Here is a 17,916-nt window from a genome sequence, read left to right on the forward strand (position 1 = left end):
AGCCTGCTATATATCTAAGGTATACCCTTATCTCCTATAGTGAACCCTCAAATTGTCACCCAGTGAGAAGCATGTACAGCAGTTCTAAAGTTATGTTCCCTCGACAAAAAGAATATTCTTCTCCGTGACCACCAGCTCATTACGATCGTTGGTCGCACAAACCATGAGCCAATTGCCAAAAAAGGAGACACCCGCCATGGAGGTTGAGGTCTGTGGACGCGAGTGTGACGACAACGCGGTACCAGTGATTACATCCGTGGCTCTTTAGATGTCCTTTTCGAAAGCTATCCACTTTTCCCTAAAAATAAAAGGTCAATCATTTGTTTATACATGTATGAGACATTATGGTCTTGATAGTTCATTTCTCTTCTTGTGTCTCTTCTTCTGTGCATGTCTCGGTTGGGATTCAATATGATGCCGGTGATCAAAATTGATAGGGTTTCAAAGAGTGCTTTATTGACCGAGGTTTCCGCCTATCTCAAGTCGACCGTGGTGGCCCCCCCACTCCTTTGTCTCACTTCAGCTCCAACCAGGCTTCCTCCAATTTGAACAAATATGGTTATAATAGAATTTATGGTGATCGGTGAAGCCAAATCAAGCTTCAAAAGTCCCTTCGTGGAACTATGGGTGAAGCTACAGTCCATTTTTGCCAGTGGATGGAACCCAGAAAGTACAGTACTGTGACCTGATGTGATCCAACCACTTTTACCTAAGACCTAATTGCAGCCATAACTGGCTTTTGTCAAAGGTATTAGCTCTTAGCATCTCAATGCCAAAGAAGCATTAAAAAACAAGACATCTTTTGAAATTTGACTTGTGCAACATGACACCTAAAAATGCATAATGCTTCCTATCATGATCAAACTTTGTGTAGCATGCGCAAGTTCTCGGGTTGCATGTTCGACTGAAGCGGCATCTGACATTGACCTTTTCATCTCTTCTGTCTTCTAGAATGAACTTTGGACGTGCATTAACTCCACACTCCCAGGTAAGAGACGAGCGCTAATATTAAACCCCGTATGTGTGTCGCACTTTCAGACTTCTGACTGAGGCGTCTCCTAGCAGTAGTGTCACAAAAGATTTTGCGAGACTGTGGTGGGGGGACCTCGGAACGCCCTGAGAAAATGTGTACATTTTAAAGTTCAACGCCTCAAATCTGGTGCATGGGAACGCCATGCGTAATAGCGCATAGGGCCCCATAAGCACCCTAGTGGCACCAAACTTAGCTAACGTTCGATTATCGTTTGCTGCCCCACACTGAAAGTGGTGAGGTCTTGTTTGGAGCGGTGGGTAACTGAGGGCTCAACGCATTTATTTGACTCATCAGAATTTGCATACAATAAATGACATGAAACGTGACGTTCAACCTCGGCTGCAAGTGGAGGCTTACATCCTGCTGCCTGTGCTCAGAAACAAATGTACCTGTCACAAGCCTAATAGACTCCTATTGGGAGGTGTTGTTATTCGTACCTTTTTGTTCCCACTAAACTCCGACGTCCCGACAGCCCCGGGGAGTCTGTAAAGATTGAACTTGTTAAGGAACAAGCCTCCCTCAGATCCTCTCAGACGCTGAGATACCATCGATTCTCTGATGTTCACTGCATTCCGGGAGCTTTTATGGATTTACCACTGTTGGTGGAACACGCTTCCCCAAAGCACGACAACTTCCATTAAGGATTTCCTTCCCTCCGCAGAGCGCCTTTTCCTCAATTCTTGCCAAATGCAGTTGTTGGAACTCAATATATATATATCTATATAAGACAAGGGTGTAAATGGTACACTAAATCCGCAGTTTTTCGGTACAGCAGGGAGAAACAAAAGAAACGCAGAAGACGACATCTTTGTGATTTGTTTTTACAAATATAAACATTACATGGCAGCTCATAATTCTTACTGTAAAATCTAACAATCTAAAATGTTGGTAATGGTTAATGAGAAAAAAAGGAAATACATTTAATATATCGGTAATGCCTAATCGTTATAACTAAAAGCAAATTAAATATATATAATTAAGTTACTGTAAAGCAAATATTAGAGTCAGTCAAGAATCACTCTGTAAGTTTTACTCAGTCCAGTGGCTCTCCGTAGTCCTGGATGTTCATCCATGAGCAGCGAGAGTGACTGGCAGGGTAGTGGATAATTCCTGGATGACTGCAGCTCGTGCTCATGTATACAGGGACAGGAACAGCAGACTGACAAGACACACACGCAGCAGCACGTTTCATTGTTTCCAAAGCTAACCTCCAATATGGTTGATTGGTGTGGCGGTTTGATTTGCCTCCAGGAGTATCCAGGAAGTCAGACGGCTGGGTGGGGCTGGGCTGCTGCGAGCTGGCCATCTCGGCCGAGTGTCGCAGGGAGTGCAGACAGGTGAGACGTCGTAAATGAACCGTTCTTTTTTTTGTCTTTTTATTTCTTTATTCACGTGTAGGGTTAGGTTCACCTTCCCTTGACTTCCTGTCCTTTTTTTCCCCTGTAGGCATCATCGAAAAATGACATAACGAAAGTATGCAAGAAAGTCACAGAGGTGAGTCTGAATTCTGCCGATGAAGCTATATGTTGTTTCTAATACCTGCACTTCTTCTACTACACCTTTGACTAGTTAGGCGCTGCTGCTACTGTGACGCATAATATGATACCTGTAGTAACTTGTATGCTTTAAGCGTCTATTTTACATATTTTAAGTTTACTTCAACTAAATACATTGGGGAAAGAAATGAATCCATAAAAAGACTTTTGTTGTCATCTGAGGGGTCAAAGAAGATGGTTAAAGAAGACAACAAAAGAAATCATGCTTTGGTTGAACCGCTCATGACTCACATCCATCCATGTAGCCACTGTAGGCAGGTTGGGAAACCGCTGTTTTATGCTATGTGAGTCAGCATCACCGCAGCTTTTCTCTCTCTCTCTCTCTCTGTCGTTCTAGAACTCCCTCTACAGCTGCATCACCAAAAATGAAAGTAAGTTGCTGATCGCATGCACACAAGAAGCCCCCCCCCCCCCCCCTCCGGAAAACTAAACAAAGGCATCCACGAGGACAGCCGTCGTAACCACGACAGCAACAGCTTTGCCTGCGTATCGAAGTATTTCATCTGTGTTTGTCTGTTGTGCCTTCCTCCAGTGGGCTCCACATGCTGCAGCTATGCAGGGCGCCACACCACCTGCAGGGAGTACTGCCAGGCCATCTTCAGGACGGACTCGACCCCCACCGTGTCCCAGATCAACGCCGTCAAAGAGTACTGTCAGAGTCACAGCGCTCAGCTGCTCAGCTGCGTCAGCAACTTCACCAAGTCCTACCCCATACGCAGCCCTATAGACAGTAAGTCCAGCTACGGGTTGTCCTGCAGGCACACACTACTGGATTCATTAGTCGAACACAGATGCATTTTTTTATTTTTACCATTTGTTGCTCTAGCAGTCTCGTCATGCACAGGTTCAAAGTTTTTACTTGTCCAGGTTTTGAGATACAGAGATCTCTGACATCTCTGCCTTCATTCCAATTCAGTGGAGGTGAATGGAATCTTGTCTGTGGGGCTCTCCACGCATTGAAAAATGACAATTGAAAAAATCGGTCTTTCTTTCCTTCCAGTATAACTTTGGATACATCATCAACAGGTTTCATAGGGACTACGCCTTCCATTGAAAGCTGTCGATAGAGCGGATCTTGAATCACTTCTCAGACGCATCGGCGTCAGTTCTCTTACAGGAACACTCTTACAGGTTTTAAACATCCCCTTGTGCTTTGAAAAGCATCTTTGCACTCATAGTTTCTCTCCAAAATACTGCATTGCATTACTTCTGTGTCATGCCATCGCCCTTCCTATAGCTCTGAATCTCTAAAGGAAGTAGAGCAATTTATAGACCAGGTGAGAGTTGTGCAGAGTCAGTATTTTCTTTATATTCCAAAAAGTGAAAAAAAAAAAAAAAGAATGAGTTTTATTGAATTTAAACAATAAAACAACACACAGAACAGAACATGTATAATGGCATCTGTTTTGCACACCTTACAGCAATTTGCACACACTGTGCATGCACATGTTTAAAGGGCATACTTTTTTAGCCACATGTAGTAACTAGTAATACTAATACATATGAGAGCGCCACACTTACCCCCCCGCCGTCACCCACGCGCAGTCACCACATCATAAATATAACATTACCTTTGGACGGAGCCATTCAGTCATCCTACACATTTTCTCGCATTTGCACACGTTTCCTTTTTTGATATCATGCTCTCTCAATCCGTCCCTACTCATTTGATCTCTCTTTAACTAGAAAAGTCGGCAATCACGCCGGCGTGCATTGTTATTGTATATATTTTTTTACCTCATTGTTCACTTAAATACTGTAAATGTGTATATTTTTTATTTTCTATTTCTTATTTTTATATTTTGTACATACTTTTAGTTCTAAATTATGCCACTTTACTCTTGAATGGGAGCACCGGTACTGTACAATTTCCCCCCGGGGATCAATAAAGTATTTCTGATTCTGATTCTGATCTGTGATCAAGGGTCCAAGAAAAAAAACACTGAGTCACACTGAGCGCCGCGGTCGACTTCTGTCGAAAGTGCCGGCTTCAAACTCCGCGCTAGTTCTCGTTTGATGCTGATAGACTAAGTAAAAATGGAGACGAGGGCGATATACGTTTGACATAAAAATCATATTTGAAAAAAGAATGCAAGATGGGACGGGGGGCGGGCGACGCATTTGATCTAAATATCTTTTTTGTCACACGATGAAACGGGGGAAAAAATGCCTGAATCTGCTGACTCTGCTCTACAGGCTGAAGACTTTAGGGAGGTGGGGGAGGCTCTAAAATGGCTTTAAAATGTTATGTATGAGTATGTTTGTGGTTTTGGCAGTAAAAAAAAAACCCACTGTTCTAATTTTTTTAGTTTTGTGTGTTTTTTGGGACCAACATGCTGATACAGGACGCCAAAATGAAAAAAGAAATTTTCAGGTCATGCAGGTGATGTTGTGCTGAAGAAAAAGACACCAAGCACCGGTACATGGTGCACATTTTTTTTAAAGTGGCATATAAAGGCAAAATTTGGGAAAGACAGTAGATGGGAGCTTCCTACTGGAAAACACTGTTCACCTCAGCTCTCAGAATGGAACCAGTACTTGGAAACTTCCTGAACCACGACATGAGCAGCAAGTTGTCGCGTATAATAGATGTGACAAAAGCAAGTACAAATAATTTTCATCACGCCAGCCACTTTATAATCACACCTCCAGAAAATGGAAGGCAACCTGCATTCACCTAAGCCCAAGCTGGTCAAGAGCAGACGGGAACTATGGACACTCTTGATAGAACGTGGAAACCGGCGTGGGCGACGTGGACACAATCTTCCATTCTAGTGTATATCATTTTTTATGGTGGGCGCCATATGTATGATGATATAACACAGCACTTATCTGTCCATCCGTTCCTCACATCCAGGTCTGTACTGCTGTGACCGGGCGGAGGCGACCCATTGCCAGGTGGCTTGCCGGCGGATCCTTCGCACCATGAGCACAGAGCACGAGATCATGGAGGGCTTGATCGAGGAGTGCGGCTCCCAGCCTCTCCCTCAGGAGCCTATGTGGCAGTGCTTTCTGGGCAGCGCCCACCCTCCTTCCCCACCTTTAGAAGAGACCCCCCATCCCGCCAAGATGGACTGCGCCAAGCTGCACTGCTGCTCCAAGGCCAACACTTCACTCTGCAGGTGCAGCCCACCGCTTAGCACACAACGTCCACTGCCTAGTGGAGGCCAGTACATTCACGTCACATATTCTGAGGCGGAGCGCAGGTGGAGGTGAAATGTGTTACTTGTTCTTGTTGTAACCCAGACTCTGCACCCCGCTCTGACAGGGACATGTGTCAGGAGATCAGCACTAACTGGGGCAGCCAGACGAGGCAGGACTTTGACCAGCTCTGTGAGTACAACCCAGGGGAGACGGAGCTCATCAACTGCCTGGCTGATGTCCGAGAGCCCTGCCAGCTGGGCTGCAAGGACCTCAACTACTGCACCAACTTCAACAACAGGTCTGTATATTTATATATTTTGACATTATCTAGTCACTTTCCAGTCAAAACCACTATTAAGTTTGTACACAGTGTTGACAACTCTCTCCAAAACAACACTTCAGGGTTACAAAATTCTTACTCTTACTGTTTCTACTCCTCAGTCTGACACTCAACAATAAAACTTTGTTTTACATTCTCAAAATTCATCCTCAAAGAAAAATAGTTTTTTTTGACCAGATGTTTTTAGAAGCAAATGAGTATTCAAGTTTAAAGTTATTATCAGAATGACTTTTTAAATGTTACAAATTGGGCTGTTCACATTGTGCAGTATTTCACGCTTCACATTCCACGTTTTGGATGGAGCGATTAGATAACACTGCTTTCATCATCTACAAATCAACTGACATTTCCACTGCTTTCATCGTCTACATATCAACTGACATTTCCTCTGTTTTCATCGTCTACAAATCAACTGCCATTTCCACTGCTTTCATCATCTACATGTCAGCTGATCCTTTCAGCTGATTGTTCAGTTCAGCTAATGGTACAACCACCTCAACTGACATCGCAACTGCTGTCGCTGCGTACGCACGGACTGACACTTAAGCTATATACAGTGCACTCACTTCAACTGACAATTCAAATTGTACCTCCAATTGTATCCCTCGCTGACAGTTCAGCCGCTGTTCAACTTTTACACCTCAATTGCTCAACTCCTTTCAGTGCTTTCATGCAAATTGACAACTCCACTGCCTACAGGGCTTGGACTGAAAAATGACTGTGCTGTCAGCCATTTTACTTCAGCTGATTTTTAACTGCTTTCAGCTCTAACACTCACTGCCGACGCATCAGGTCCTTTCAGTGCAATTTGCGTTGTTATACTGGTGCAGAAAGAAGAAAGATTAAACAAGTACTGTAAGTCAAGAAGCATAAATAGAAAATAGAAAATGGACAATAAGATATTCTAAAAGAGTTATTCTAAAAAATAATAATATAATATGTACAACATGGCTGTTATTTAAACGAAAGAGATGTGCCGTTTTGTGCAGGCATGTGCAAAATATTTACATGGGAATGTGCAAAGTATGAAGTTTAAAGAATATTTGCGATGTGCAAAATAGTAATCCAGATGTGCGTCAATGTAGCGCACAAGCTAGCACACAGCGTTCCTTTAGAACATGTAGCCTTTTCTATTTGTATCATTACACCCATCTCTTAATCCTTCATTTGTGCTTGTGAACATCTGTGAGAAAATGAGTCATTTCGAGCCTGAAGGGGAGAAAAGAGGCAGAGAGGGAAAACAAAGAGACAGATTTATATTGAACCCAGCGTGACCCTGGAGTTATCAGCACCACCGAATGTTTTACACACTGTCTACAGATGTGGCACAAGGCCAAATGGAACAGCTTCAAAAGGCTGCGCTGGGAAGTCACACACACACACAGCAAAACAAACTCAAATATGCTTCATACATACACACAGCGGCCTGCAGGTCACCTGGTGAGTGAGGCAACCACAAATGCTCGCAGCCACTTAGCACTGTAGAGCATTCTGAGAGCCGAGACCACGTTCTGCACCAGAGACGTGATGTGACTTTGTTTTATCACACACGATTTCATCGGCGCGGAGTATCAGACAGTTAGTCATTTTTATAAAAATTATGCTCCGAAAACTAACAAGTTTCAGATAGTAACCACGATGGTTTATTCAGAGGCTTGAAACTTAGGGTGCACAGCATAGGAGAAATGGGCTTTTTAACCCTGTCTGTGGGAAGGGGTTAACAGGCGTCTATGCCTGCTTAAATACAGACTTTTTCGTCATGGCGCCTGACCATGCAAATAGTTTTGTTTTTATATACTAATATTTCAAGATATCTTCCTCCTGAAACTGCCTGTTGCCGCCTTAATATAACTAGAATTTAGTTTGGGCTCCTTTTTTCGGTTGTGCACTTCCTGTTCAGTTATTCAAATGTCATTTTTCAATGCTGGGAGCACCACAAACAAAACTGCATTCGTGTGAAATGTTTTGGGAATCAACAAAGTCATTAGGATTCATCCTCTGGGGACCATGTATGTCTGTACAGAATTCCATATCAATCTACCTAATATTTGATGAGATATTTCAGTCTGGACCAAAGTAGTGGACTGACCGACCAACATCCCTATACCTGGAGTATTTCTAGTGTGTCTAAAAATATTTTTGTAATTGGGGTGTCCCGACTCACAGTGGCCACAAATCATTCTTGCCACTCTATGGAACTTTGAATTTAGAGGAGGGAAGATGAATGCAGACGTCACGTTATTTTGTCGGATTCCTCTGAACGACCAGCGATAGGTACAACACTTTAAATGGCATTCGGTATTCCGAGCACAAAGTGTAAAAGCTTTATTCTTTTACGTTCCCCAAGTAAATGATGTATTCAGATTCCAGGTACTTGAGACTGAGTCTCAATAGCGGCTGAAGCTCAAACAACAGCCCTCTCTCAGCGTGAACAGCATGAGTGTGTAAGAGGCAATGATACCCCCTCTGAAGTATTTGAATGTGTTCAAATTACAAGTGGATTTTACCCTAAGCTTTCTGTTATTACTCGCAAAGAAAATGATTTGACAAATTATGGTTTCAGATCGTGATGGCAGGGGGCCCGTGCTGTGGAATTGTGGGGATTTAAAGTTCAGGCAAACAAACTTTGTGTAAGGCCCCTTGAGTTTCCTTTGATGGGCTCCCAGTGAGCCTTGTATGGGTTTCTCCTCCCCTGAGGGGTTCAAACGCCGGGCTGTGTAGTCGGGAGCAGCATGGAAGACAAACACCGGTCTGGAGGTGGCCATTCAGGCTGAAGGAGCATGGAGCTAATAATAATGTGTGTCTGGGTGGGTGTAAGGTAAACAAAATCCCCAAATACATCATGCGGACCCTGATCAAGAGTACTGTGCCCAAAACTGGATAGATGACCATACTGATCCAGAAAGTAACTCACTCACATACTCATTGATTCATTCTTTCATGGGTAGCCTATCTGCGCCCTAGAGGCTGTTATGAGGTATTGAAGTATTCTTTGACGGAACATCGAGTGAATAGTCACTCTCTACCTCTGAATGCATGGCAGATAGGACTATAGCTGTGGGACCAGAAGAAGTTCCAGAGGAACGGTTGAGGACCCCGCCCCTTCTTTTGTGTGTTCGTGCTGCAAGGACTGGGAAGGATCGTAGTCGAGAGTCGTAGAGTAGCCCAGGAGCCCCCAGGAACCTTGAGTGACACAAGTGTACGACCTCAAGCCAATGCAGCGCTGGCAACCGCCATCTTTGAAGACCTTCACAACAGTGAAGTCCAGGCTTTATTGAGGGAAATACAACGTGAGTTTGACTCACCACAGCTAAAGATAAAAACCTTGTGTGTGACGTTGTGAGTGACACTGCTATACCGACCACTGGCTTACGTCACTTCAGCGTTCCCGTTGGCGGTGCGAATGCAAACATGAAAACCCTTGAAAGGTATGTAGTTCTCGGGGTTAGCATTACCACAATTTGAGCGATCTGCTCTCAACAAAGTTCTTTTCATACCATGTGTGTGGGGAGTCATAGGAAGTCAGCTGGCTCGACCAGAGAAGGACTCTGATGTTCCTGCTCTGTGGGCTCAAAAACAGAAATTAGAGGAGGACTTTTTTTTAATGGCATGTGCCAGGTGAAAAACTTTCATTGGAACAATGGGGTTCCATTTTGGAAAACGAGTTCACTTAATACATCCATGGGGTAGTACCATGCATTACTGTTTGATACTACCCCTAGAGAACACATATGTTGGAAATTCTCAAATTGTACACATATTGGCTTTTAAACTTGTACGCAAGGGGTGAATGTGTATGACTATACGTCCACTAGATTTGCTTTGTGTATTGGCATGTTTTTCTCATGAGACGTGGACATCTGCAGAATGTGAAAACAAAGGTCCTTCCTGGATAATGAAGGCTATCTGTCTATCTAGATAGTAATGCAGTACAGTGCAACAATAACATAACTTTGTCAACTGATATTCATTGAGATGGTTACCAAGCAAACAAGTTTGAAGCTGATTTTCATTCCTAGATAGATGGGGCTGTAGTGAGTTGCTCTTAATAAGAATCTGCTGATTACAGCATTGAGTTTTGGTTTCGGGAGGAAAACCACTGTTGACTATTTAGGGGTTAAATCAAGTTAAGGATCCAGGGTTTTACGCACACATAAACACAGTTGCTTCAAGATAAACAAAGCATCCACTCATCAGCAGCAAATGGAATGATGGAACCACACCCAGAACTTCTGCCTGGAACCTTCTCCCTTTAAACCACCAATTAGCTGACTCACTTGAGACCAAACCCACCAATCAGACATCAAAAAACACATTCTGGTGCAGTGGAAGGGGAAAACAACCCTCACATTATCCAGAGGGACTTGAACTCCCTCTGTAAGGCCTGCAGAGGAGACCACTACAAGGCTACGGTTGCCAGGACACCTTGTTCTGCCATCAGCCGGTTGCTCGTGTTGAGACACTGACCACATGATTGTTGCTTTTACTTTCTGAGCACACTTATTATTAAATAGTTTTATATATATATATATATTTTTTCTTTTTTTTTTACTTTTTAGGCACAAACCAACTTTTATTCCTGTCATTCTCCGTCCACAGGCCCACGGAACTGTTCCGCAGCTGCAACGTCCAGTCAGACCAGGGCGCCATGAACGACATCAAGCTGTGGTCAAACGGGACGATCAAGATGCCGTTCATGAACATCCCCGTGCTGGACATCAGGAGGTGTCTGCCGGACATGTGGAAGGCCGTGGCCTGTTCCCTGCAGATCAAACCCTGCCACAGCAAGTCCAGGGGGAGCGTCATATGCAAGTACGTCTACCCAGAAGTAACGAGTAACAGGGTCACACATGTGTGACCTGTGCGACCCCAAAAGTTCCTGTTCGCAGTGGATTACTTTGAAACTTTGAAGGAAACTTAAAATTGTGACGATTCTCCGGCAAGTTCTGAAGCATCTTTTTTGATGATTGCGAAGCGGATATATGCTGCATTCACATGGATTCGGGCAGATGGACGAACACCTTCTGGACTCTACCAGAAAAACAAACAGTCAGATGAAATGGCAGGACGCGTCTATTATGTAATTGTTTTTGTAATGCATAACGTTAGCTATAAAATGCAGCTTTCTCTTTGCAAGCTTATGTTGAGTGTTGAATTCATGGATATTGAAAGGAGAACTGCACTGTGGTGCGTCCCTTGTTTATGTCTGAAAAAGACAAAACGTTTTTTGGCTTCTCGTCGTCCGGATCGTCCAATTTTTCTCCTCGTGTGAGGGATCTACGCAACATCTGGTTGTAAATTAAAAGAAAAGTTTAAATGTTTTAACTTTGGACGGCAATGCTGTCTACAGTTACTGTCGGCGGTGTTCTCTGCCCGGCCTCATCTAGTTTTACCGTCCTGCTCTTGTCCACTAAAATGATATCCGGTTTGCCGTCTACCGTCTGCCTGAATCCATGTGAATGCAGCATTAAAGACATTTACTTGCGATGATGACATCGGAGATAATGACATCTTCGGGAAGTGTAAGTCACTTTCCAAGGTTTGGAAACCACTGCGATAACCAATAACCATTACCTTTAACCATTGTCTAAAGCTGTAATTCATCACCGGTCAAGATTCAACCACAACAATCCACATCGGTAGCTTTAGTAAGTAAGTGAGCCAGTTATTAGATCTTTTAAATCGTTTTTTCGTTAGTTTTTAGATTAAACCTAGCATCAAGAAAAGAGGCGACATAAGACATATGATCTTTTTTTTTTGTACTGCTCACCAGAAGACTCATTTGGTCCGGTGTAATTATTTGTCTTCTGTATAACTTTTTGTGGTTTGTATTTGTCCAGGCATGTTTGTCCCTCTACCTTCAACTACCCAAGTCCTTCTTTTCCTCCTCTGCATTGTCTCTTTGCGTCCTGTGCAGTCAGCGATGAGGGATGAGAATTTAAATACGTGTGCCTGGGATGTGGCAGACAGGTGGAGGCCCTGCCCTTCTCTCAGGATCTGCTGTGTCATGTCTGGAGTGTGAGTGTGTCTGCGTGTGTGTGTGTGTGTGTGTGTGTATGTACTGCATAATAGCACTCCACCCTTTAGGCTATATGTCGTGCTCAGCTATTTATCAGATACAACCTTCCTCTCGGGTTTTAATCTCCCATTACGCCATCACACATTGTCCACATCCAGCTTCAGGCTGTGTGTGTGTGTGTGTGTGTGTGTGTGTGTGTTGGCAGAGCCTCTCACTCTGCACCCAGCCCAGCATTACAACCCTAATAACCTTCAAACATTCGACATCTGTAGACATAGACGCTACACAACGACCACTTTATGCTGATTGACTCTTATAGATTTGACTTTTCAAACAGGTTGTATTTTCTCGTACCTGTCCTCAGGTCAGATTGCGTGGACATCCTGACCCAGTGTGGGGACAGGAAACGTTTCCACGAAGGACAAACTCCAGAGAGGATCTGTGAGCTGCTGTCGCCCCTTGATGACCCTGAACGCTGCATCCCCCTCCACAGATACCTCAGTGAGTCTCTGCTGGTTGTTCCTAGATCAGATCAGATCTCCCGCTCGGACAATGCGATTGGCTGCTGTCGGATTGATTTGAAGTATATCCGTACATCAGATGTTCTCTATATATATAGCTCTAAGGATGGCAATGTCAATCACTCGGTAGGCCCAGACTGAAATGTCTCAACAACCACTGCATGGATTGAATCCTAATGACTGAGAACATAGTAGCCATTACACCTGCTTACTATCAGCATGTTAGCATTGTCCTTTTAACCGGTCTAGAGCTGCTAGCACGGCTCTAGACTCTAGAGTCGTGTTAACCTTTGGGCTTGGGGGAAGATGCCGAGCCGCTCCAAGTGAAAGTCAAGAGGCTAGAATGCGAGTGAAGTCGCGAGACATTGGTGTTAATATCAAAGTCGAGTATCTTTTTTTGATTTGAGTCAAGTCTGAAGTCGTCAGATTCATAACTCAAGTCCAAGTTCACACCTCTGCTAAAAAAGCTCCACAGTGGTGATTTGATTCAAAGGTAATATAAAAAAAAGTCTTTCTAACAATAGAGTTATTAATAGTAATAGTATTCAGGCCAGTAGGCCGGTTCTGCCCTGCAGGTGTTTCCCAGTAATTGTTAAATTAGGGCTGTTCTTCTTCTGATTGGGCTTTTATTTTGAAATGAGTGCACATTGTCATGTTTAATCCCGTTTTACGTTTTCCATGTCCACCCCTACTCCTTCACGCGCTCCCTTCCAGCCCCCAGTTCCCTAGGCAACAACATCGTTGAAGAGGTCATCCATCCATGCAACCCAAACCCCTGCCCCAGCAACCACTTGTGCCAGGTCAACAGGAGGGGCTGCCTTGACGAACTCAACTGTCAGCCGTACCTCTGTGTGCCAGGTATGGCCGACTGCTGCTACAGTTCAGCCGCTTTTCTGTGTGTGTTTGCTCTAGAGTCTAAAAACTGCAGCACGGAAGTCATTCTAACTAATATAATTGTGTGTGCGTGTGTGTGTTTTCAGGCTGTAAGCTGGGCGAGGCCTCGGAGTTTCTGGTGCAGCAGGACGCTCGCATCCAGGTGCCGACTCGCGCCGGCCCTGCTGGGTGCTACGAGGTCTGCAGCTGTGGTCCCAGTGGCCGCCTGGAGAACTGCGTGGATATGCCCTGTGTGGACACCAACAAGCCCTGCATCGTAGGAGGACAGAGGAAGAGTAAGACCTCCCTCATGTCTGTCTGCGTGTCCACAGAGTTTCCCCCTAAAAGACAAAAAGGTTACAGCAGTAGAAATGTGAATGAAATAAGTCATTAGATTCATCACTTCCTGTGGAGAGGAGAATTAAATTTGGACGGAAGCATGATTCATCAATTAAAGCAGTGGGGCACTGTTCTCTTTATTCCACGTAGTTCCATTAGGGGGGTTATCTAACCGCATGGGGAGATAGTTCTGGCTATGCGAGACTACATTAACTCTTAACCCTGCAGATAACCCATCCACCCAGTCATACTTATTACCAGACTCGTGTTCTCCATGTTCTTCTGCTAAACAGATACTGAAGTAGAATAAAACTGAGTTCACAGCCTCTATTCAAGTCTGCGTGATCCAGTCTGAGAGAAGGCCAGCCTCAAATGAGAAGTCCCCAAAAAAAAACGTCACCAATCACCAGCATCCTCGGCCCAACCCAGTTACGTGAGCCATCACATCAGTTCATTTGCGGTAATGTTCCAGTTGAGGTGAATGAGTTGTGGCTCTTTTCAAATTAGGCAGTGAAGCTTAAAATGCCCTCTGATGTGTGACTGAGGCAGAACGGTTTCATTTTGTCCCTGCAGACCCGTGTCAGTGGCTGCTGTTAGCTGCACCTGGATCAGAGCAGGAACCTCAGTAACTGTCGGGGTTTATATATCCGTGTCATTACAGTCGGATGTTAGCAGCAGATTGCAGATGAGATGATTTCAGGTGAGTCTGCTCTCGGGGGCAGGATGAAGCAGGTTTCACTGCAGGTTTTACGGACTGTTTAATAAAATCCTCCCACTCTACACTGGAGGGATTACTCTGTTGAGACACTGTAGTAATCTAAAAACATACCTATGAAGTTTGGCCAGAAGAGAAGCTCTAACATATTAAGATTAAGCCCCCAGGAACGGAGCTGGGCTGTGAAGCGATCTTGGTGTAGCGGCCGGACGGGGTATTGCAACTTCTGTGCTAACTGGCAGGTAGCAAGCTTGGCTGATGAGCCACTGTGGCTGGCAAGTGCTGGCGTGTTACCAGTTAGCTTGCCCGCCAGCCCTGCAAGGCTCTCACATCAGGGACCCGGGCCCGGATCAGAGTGCACCGTTCGTCCAGTTCGGGCAATCGTACTCAGGCACGGTACGAATCAATCGTGCCTAATGTGAAAACGCCCCAAGTCACCAAAACTGCATTCATGTCACATGGGATGGATGGTAACTACTGGCGAGCGTTAACCTCATCTGACAACTGAAGAAGGTTGTGTGATCACACAGTCGGTTGTGTGAGGGTTAAAATACTATATAATAGTATTAGAGATAGTATAAAATAATATATGCATCCATTGCATTTGGACGTTTGCTTAGTTGTCATGTCTGATTCTTCCACTAGGGGTCCCCAAAGTAAAAAGAAAAAGTGGCGTTAACTTTTTAAAATCAGTAAACTTTCACTTTGCCATTTACTGAACAATCTGTCTCTCTGTTTACAAAGACAAATACACTTTCACTTGGTGTGTCACCCCCCCCCCACCCCCAGGTTCTTCACCCACAGAGGTTTATTGCTCTCCTGTGCTTTTATGTTTGTTTTCGCCTGCACTTCTAAGGAGGACTGAGCTGTTCTGCTCTTATTGAAGGCAGATGTTTGGTATGAGTAGGACACATGCAGTTCTGTTTTGTGTAGAGCCAAACTCCATTCAAAAGGTCTGGCGATTTAATGTGCTGTTGCCTAACAGCAGGGCGAGACACATCACAGAATATGACTTACTGTTTTAAAGTCCTTAAAAGCCTCTCTTCAGCTCAATGTTTATATTTCGCCGAGTATCTTCAGTGAAATAACTGAAAGGGATGACTTGTTCTAAGCAGGTGAGAGGGTTCACACTCAAAAGGGAGGCACGGTCTGTAAATGCTTTGCCTTTATTCACTGCTCCTCATTGAATCTTTTGAATTTGATTGCTCTGTAGTCAACGTGTTGACTGTTGACAGCAAGGTCAGACATGTTGCGAGGGGCACATCTTTGCTTTGAGTGCTGTGAAGCTTTCTGTGGTTTGTTATTACCACTTCATTTTCCACCAAAACACACCGTGGTAGGTGGTAGATAGTGAGAAATAATCCTTGTTGATGGAAGTGCTGCTTGGCGGAGGAGGAGGAGGCGTGTGCTCAATTGAACTGTAGATCAAAGTAAGTGTGAACATGTCATAAAAGTTATGTTCTTGGGGGTGCCTCTGTGGCCTCGGGGTTAAAGGTCCCATATTGTAGAAAGTGAGACCATGTCTTTCATTATAAAGCAGGTCTGGGTGCTGCATAAATACTGTGGTAGCATCAAAACGCTCAGTCCACGGGGAAAATGCGGAAACTGCGCCTTTAAACAAGCCGTCAGGACTTCCGTGAGGTTGTGATGTCACAACTTTACAGTCACCACACTCAGCCACGCCCCCCCCAGCAGGTCATCCACTCCAATCATAGCACCACCCACCAAGTACAGGGACGCTCATCCACCCGCTCAGTCTGAGTCTGAGTTATCGGAGCGCTCTGCTCAGGAACTACTCTTCAAGTGTTTGGAGGTTGTTCAGTTTGTCTCAAACGGCTTGTTTCAGATGGGGGGGGGGGGGGGGGGGACTGAGAGGCTGCAGAAAGGGCAAGGAGAAGATACATAAGGACTTTTTTCAACTGTGAATCACACAAAGCTGCTCGAGTGGAGTCCCAGAATCAAAAACATAGAGCTGGAAATGAGCAGAATATGGGACCCTTAAGGTCACATCACGCCTGGTTCTTTTGTCTCATGTTGTTACACATTTCTCTCTCCCCTCACTTCAACTCACTCCAAAAAAAGATTAAAAAGTCTTGTTGAATATGAGACGCATTAGATAAATTGTTAAACTACCAGATTATAAGAACTGAACCGACTCCGTGACAACTGAGCAAACTGAAATCACGGATAAAGGCAGTGAGATGTGGTCGAAAGCCGCAGAAAAGCCTCGAAAGAGAACCTTGATTTTGTCAAGCTACCGGATATCACATTGCTGAAAGCGCTAAACGCTAACATTAGCCTGCTGAAATCACTTCACTAAGTTCTTGGCTAAGTTCTTCTCAGCTGTCAATCGTGGCATCGTCATCATGACGTCTCACCCCGTTTTTTTAAACCAAACGAACATTTCACAGCGTGATAAGAACTACCTAAAATGACAGAAACCTTTTTTTTTTTTAAGCGTATTCACACACAAAAAATGTTGAACCTTTAAAACGTACCGTAACTATGCAGTCAAATCCTGACAGCGTCTCTCATGAACTTAAGACTTTGTGTGACTCATTTGCTGGATCCATAGAACCAAGTTGGCTGGGCGGATTTTCGGGATCATTTTAACTGGCTAAAATCACATTAGTCTGGATTAGTTAAGCCACATCTAAAGAACGGCAGCGACGCAATGTTGTTTACTGTGCAAGCAGTAAGCAGCACTCTCGAGAAGAGGAATTTGTGGTCGGTGTGTGTGTGTGTGTGTGTGTGTGTGTCCGTGCATGCATCCCAGAGGTTGTTTACAGAGATGCCTCAAATGGGGGACAGTAAGAATTACGAGCTCTTGGTCAGTCCCCAGATCAAAAAGGGGAGGAAGAACTTTCCGCCTGGTTCATTGTTTTATATTAGGAAAAGCCTCCGTCATTTTAAAGCCTTTAAACGGGGGGGGGGGGGGGGGGGGGGGGGGGGGTTGTGGTTAGTTGAGAGCTCGAAGGCAGTCTGTATGTAGCCTGAGAAGTGAAACCCAGGACCCCCCCCCCCAAAAAGAAAGGTCCACAAAGTTCTTGCTGCTGCTTGTTGTTGTCGTGAGCTTTACGGTACCGGCTGAAGCTGACGTACATGAGCGTTTTCCATTAATTCTAAATGTCCTCCTAATTGTAAAAGTGTGTACAAGGCCTTATTAACATTCCATTAGCCTAATGCATTCATTTGTTTTTCCTCTTAATCACTTATTGTCTCGTTTCGCTTCACGCGAGCAAACTGGAGTTTTTCCGAAAGTAAACGTCCTCCGGTGGAACATGAGGAACGGGAGGGGGAGGGTGCAGATGTTCCGGGGGGCTCATCCACATTTTAAAATGGATGAATTTTTTTTTATGTAGTAGAAAAGAAGCGC

General features: G+C 44.5%; 1 protein-coding gene across 1 annotated transcript in view; it reads left to right on the top strand.

Moving 5' to 3' along the window:
* The window catches only part of reck (reversion-inducing-cysteine-rich protein with kazal motifs), a 56,179-nt gene that overhangs the window by 24,040 nt on the left and 14,223 nt on the right, over window positions 1–17,916 (top strand). Inside the window, exons 4-14 of the mRNA XM_070928210.1 lie at window positions 952–988; window positions 2,285–2,370; window positions 2,480–2,527; window positions 2,927–2,960; window positions 3,122–3,319; window positions 5,447–5,711; window positions 5,858–6,031; window positions 10,673–10,885; window positions 12,457–12,593; window positions 13,328–13,471; window positions 13,594–13,782. Of these exons, the coding sequence (XP_070784311.1) occupies window positions 952–988; window positions 2,285–2,370; window positions 2,480–2,527; window positions 2,927–2,960; window positions 3,122–3,319; window positions 5,447–5,711; window positions 5,858–6,031; window positions 10,673–10,885; window positions 12,457–12,593; window positions 13,328–13,471; window positions 13,594–13,782 (1,525 nt within the window). The remainder of the gene's footprint in view (window positions 1–951; window positions 989–2,284; window positions 2,371–2,479; window positions 2,528–2,926; window positions 2,961–3,121; window positions 3,320–5,446; window positions 5,712–5,857; window positions 6,032–10,672; window positions 10,886–12,456; window positions 12,594–13,327; window positions 13,472–13,593; window positions 13,783–17,916) is intronic.

Source organism: Enoplosus armatus, chromosome 21, assembly GCF_043641665.1.
Source record: "Enoplosus armatus isolate fEnoArm2 chromosome 21, fEnoArm2.hap1, whole genome shotgun sequence".
Taxonomy (NCBI): Eukaryota; Metazoa; Chordata; class Actinopteri; order Centrarchiformes; family Enoplosidae; genus Enoplosus; species Enoplosus armatus.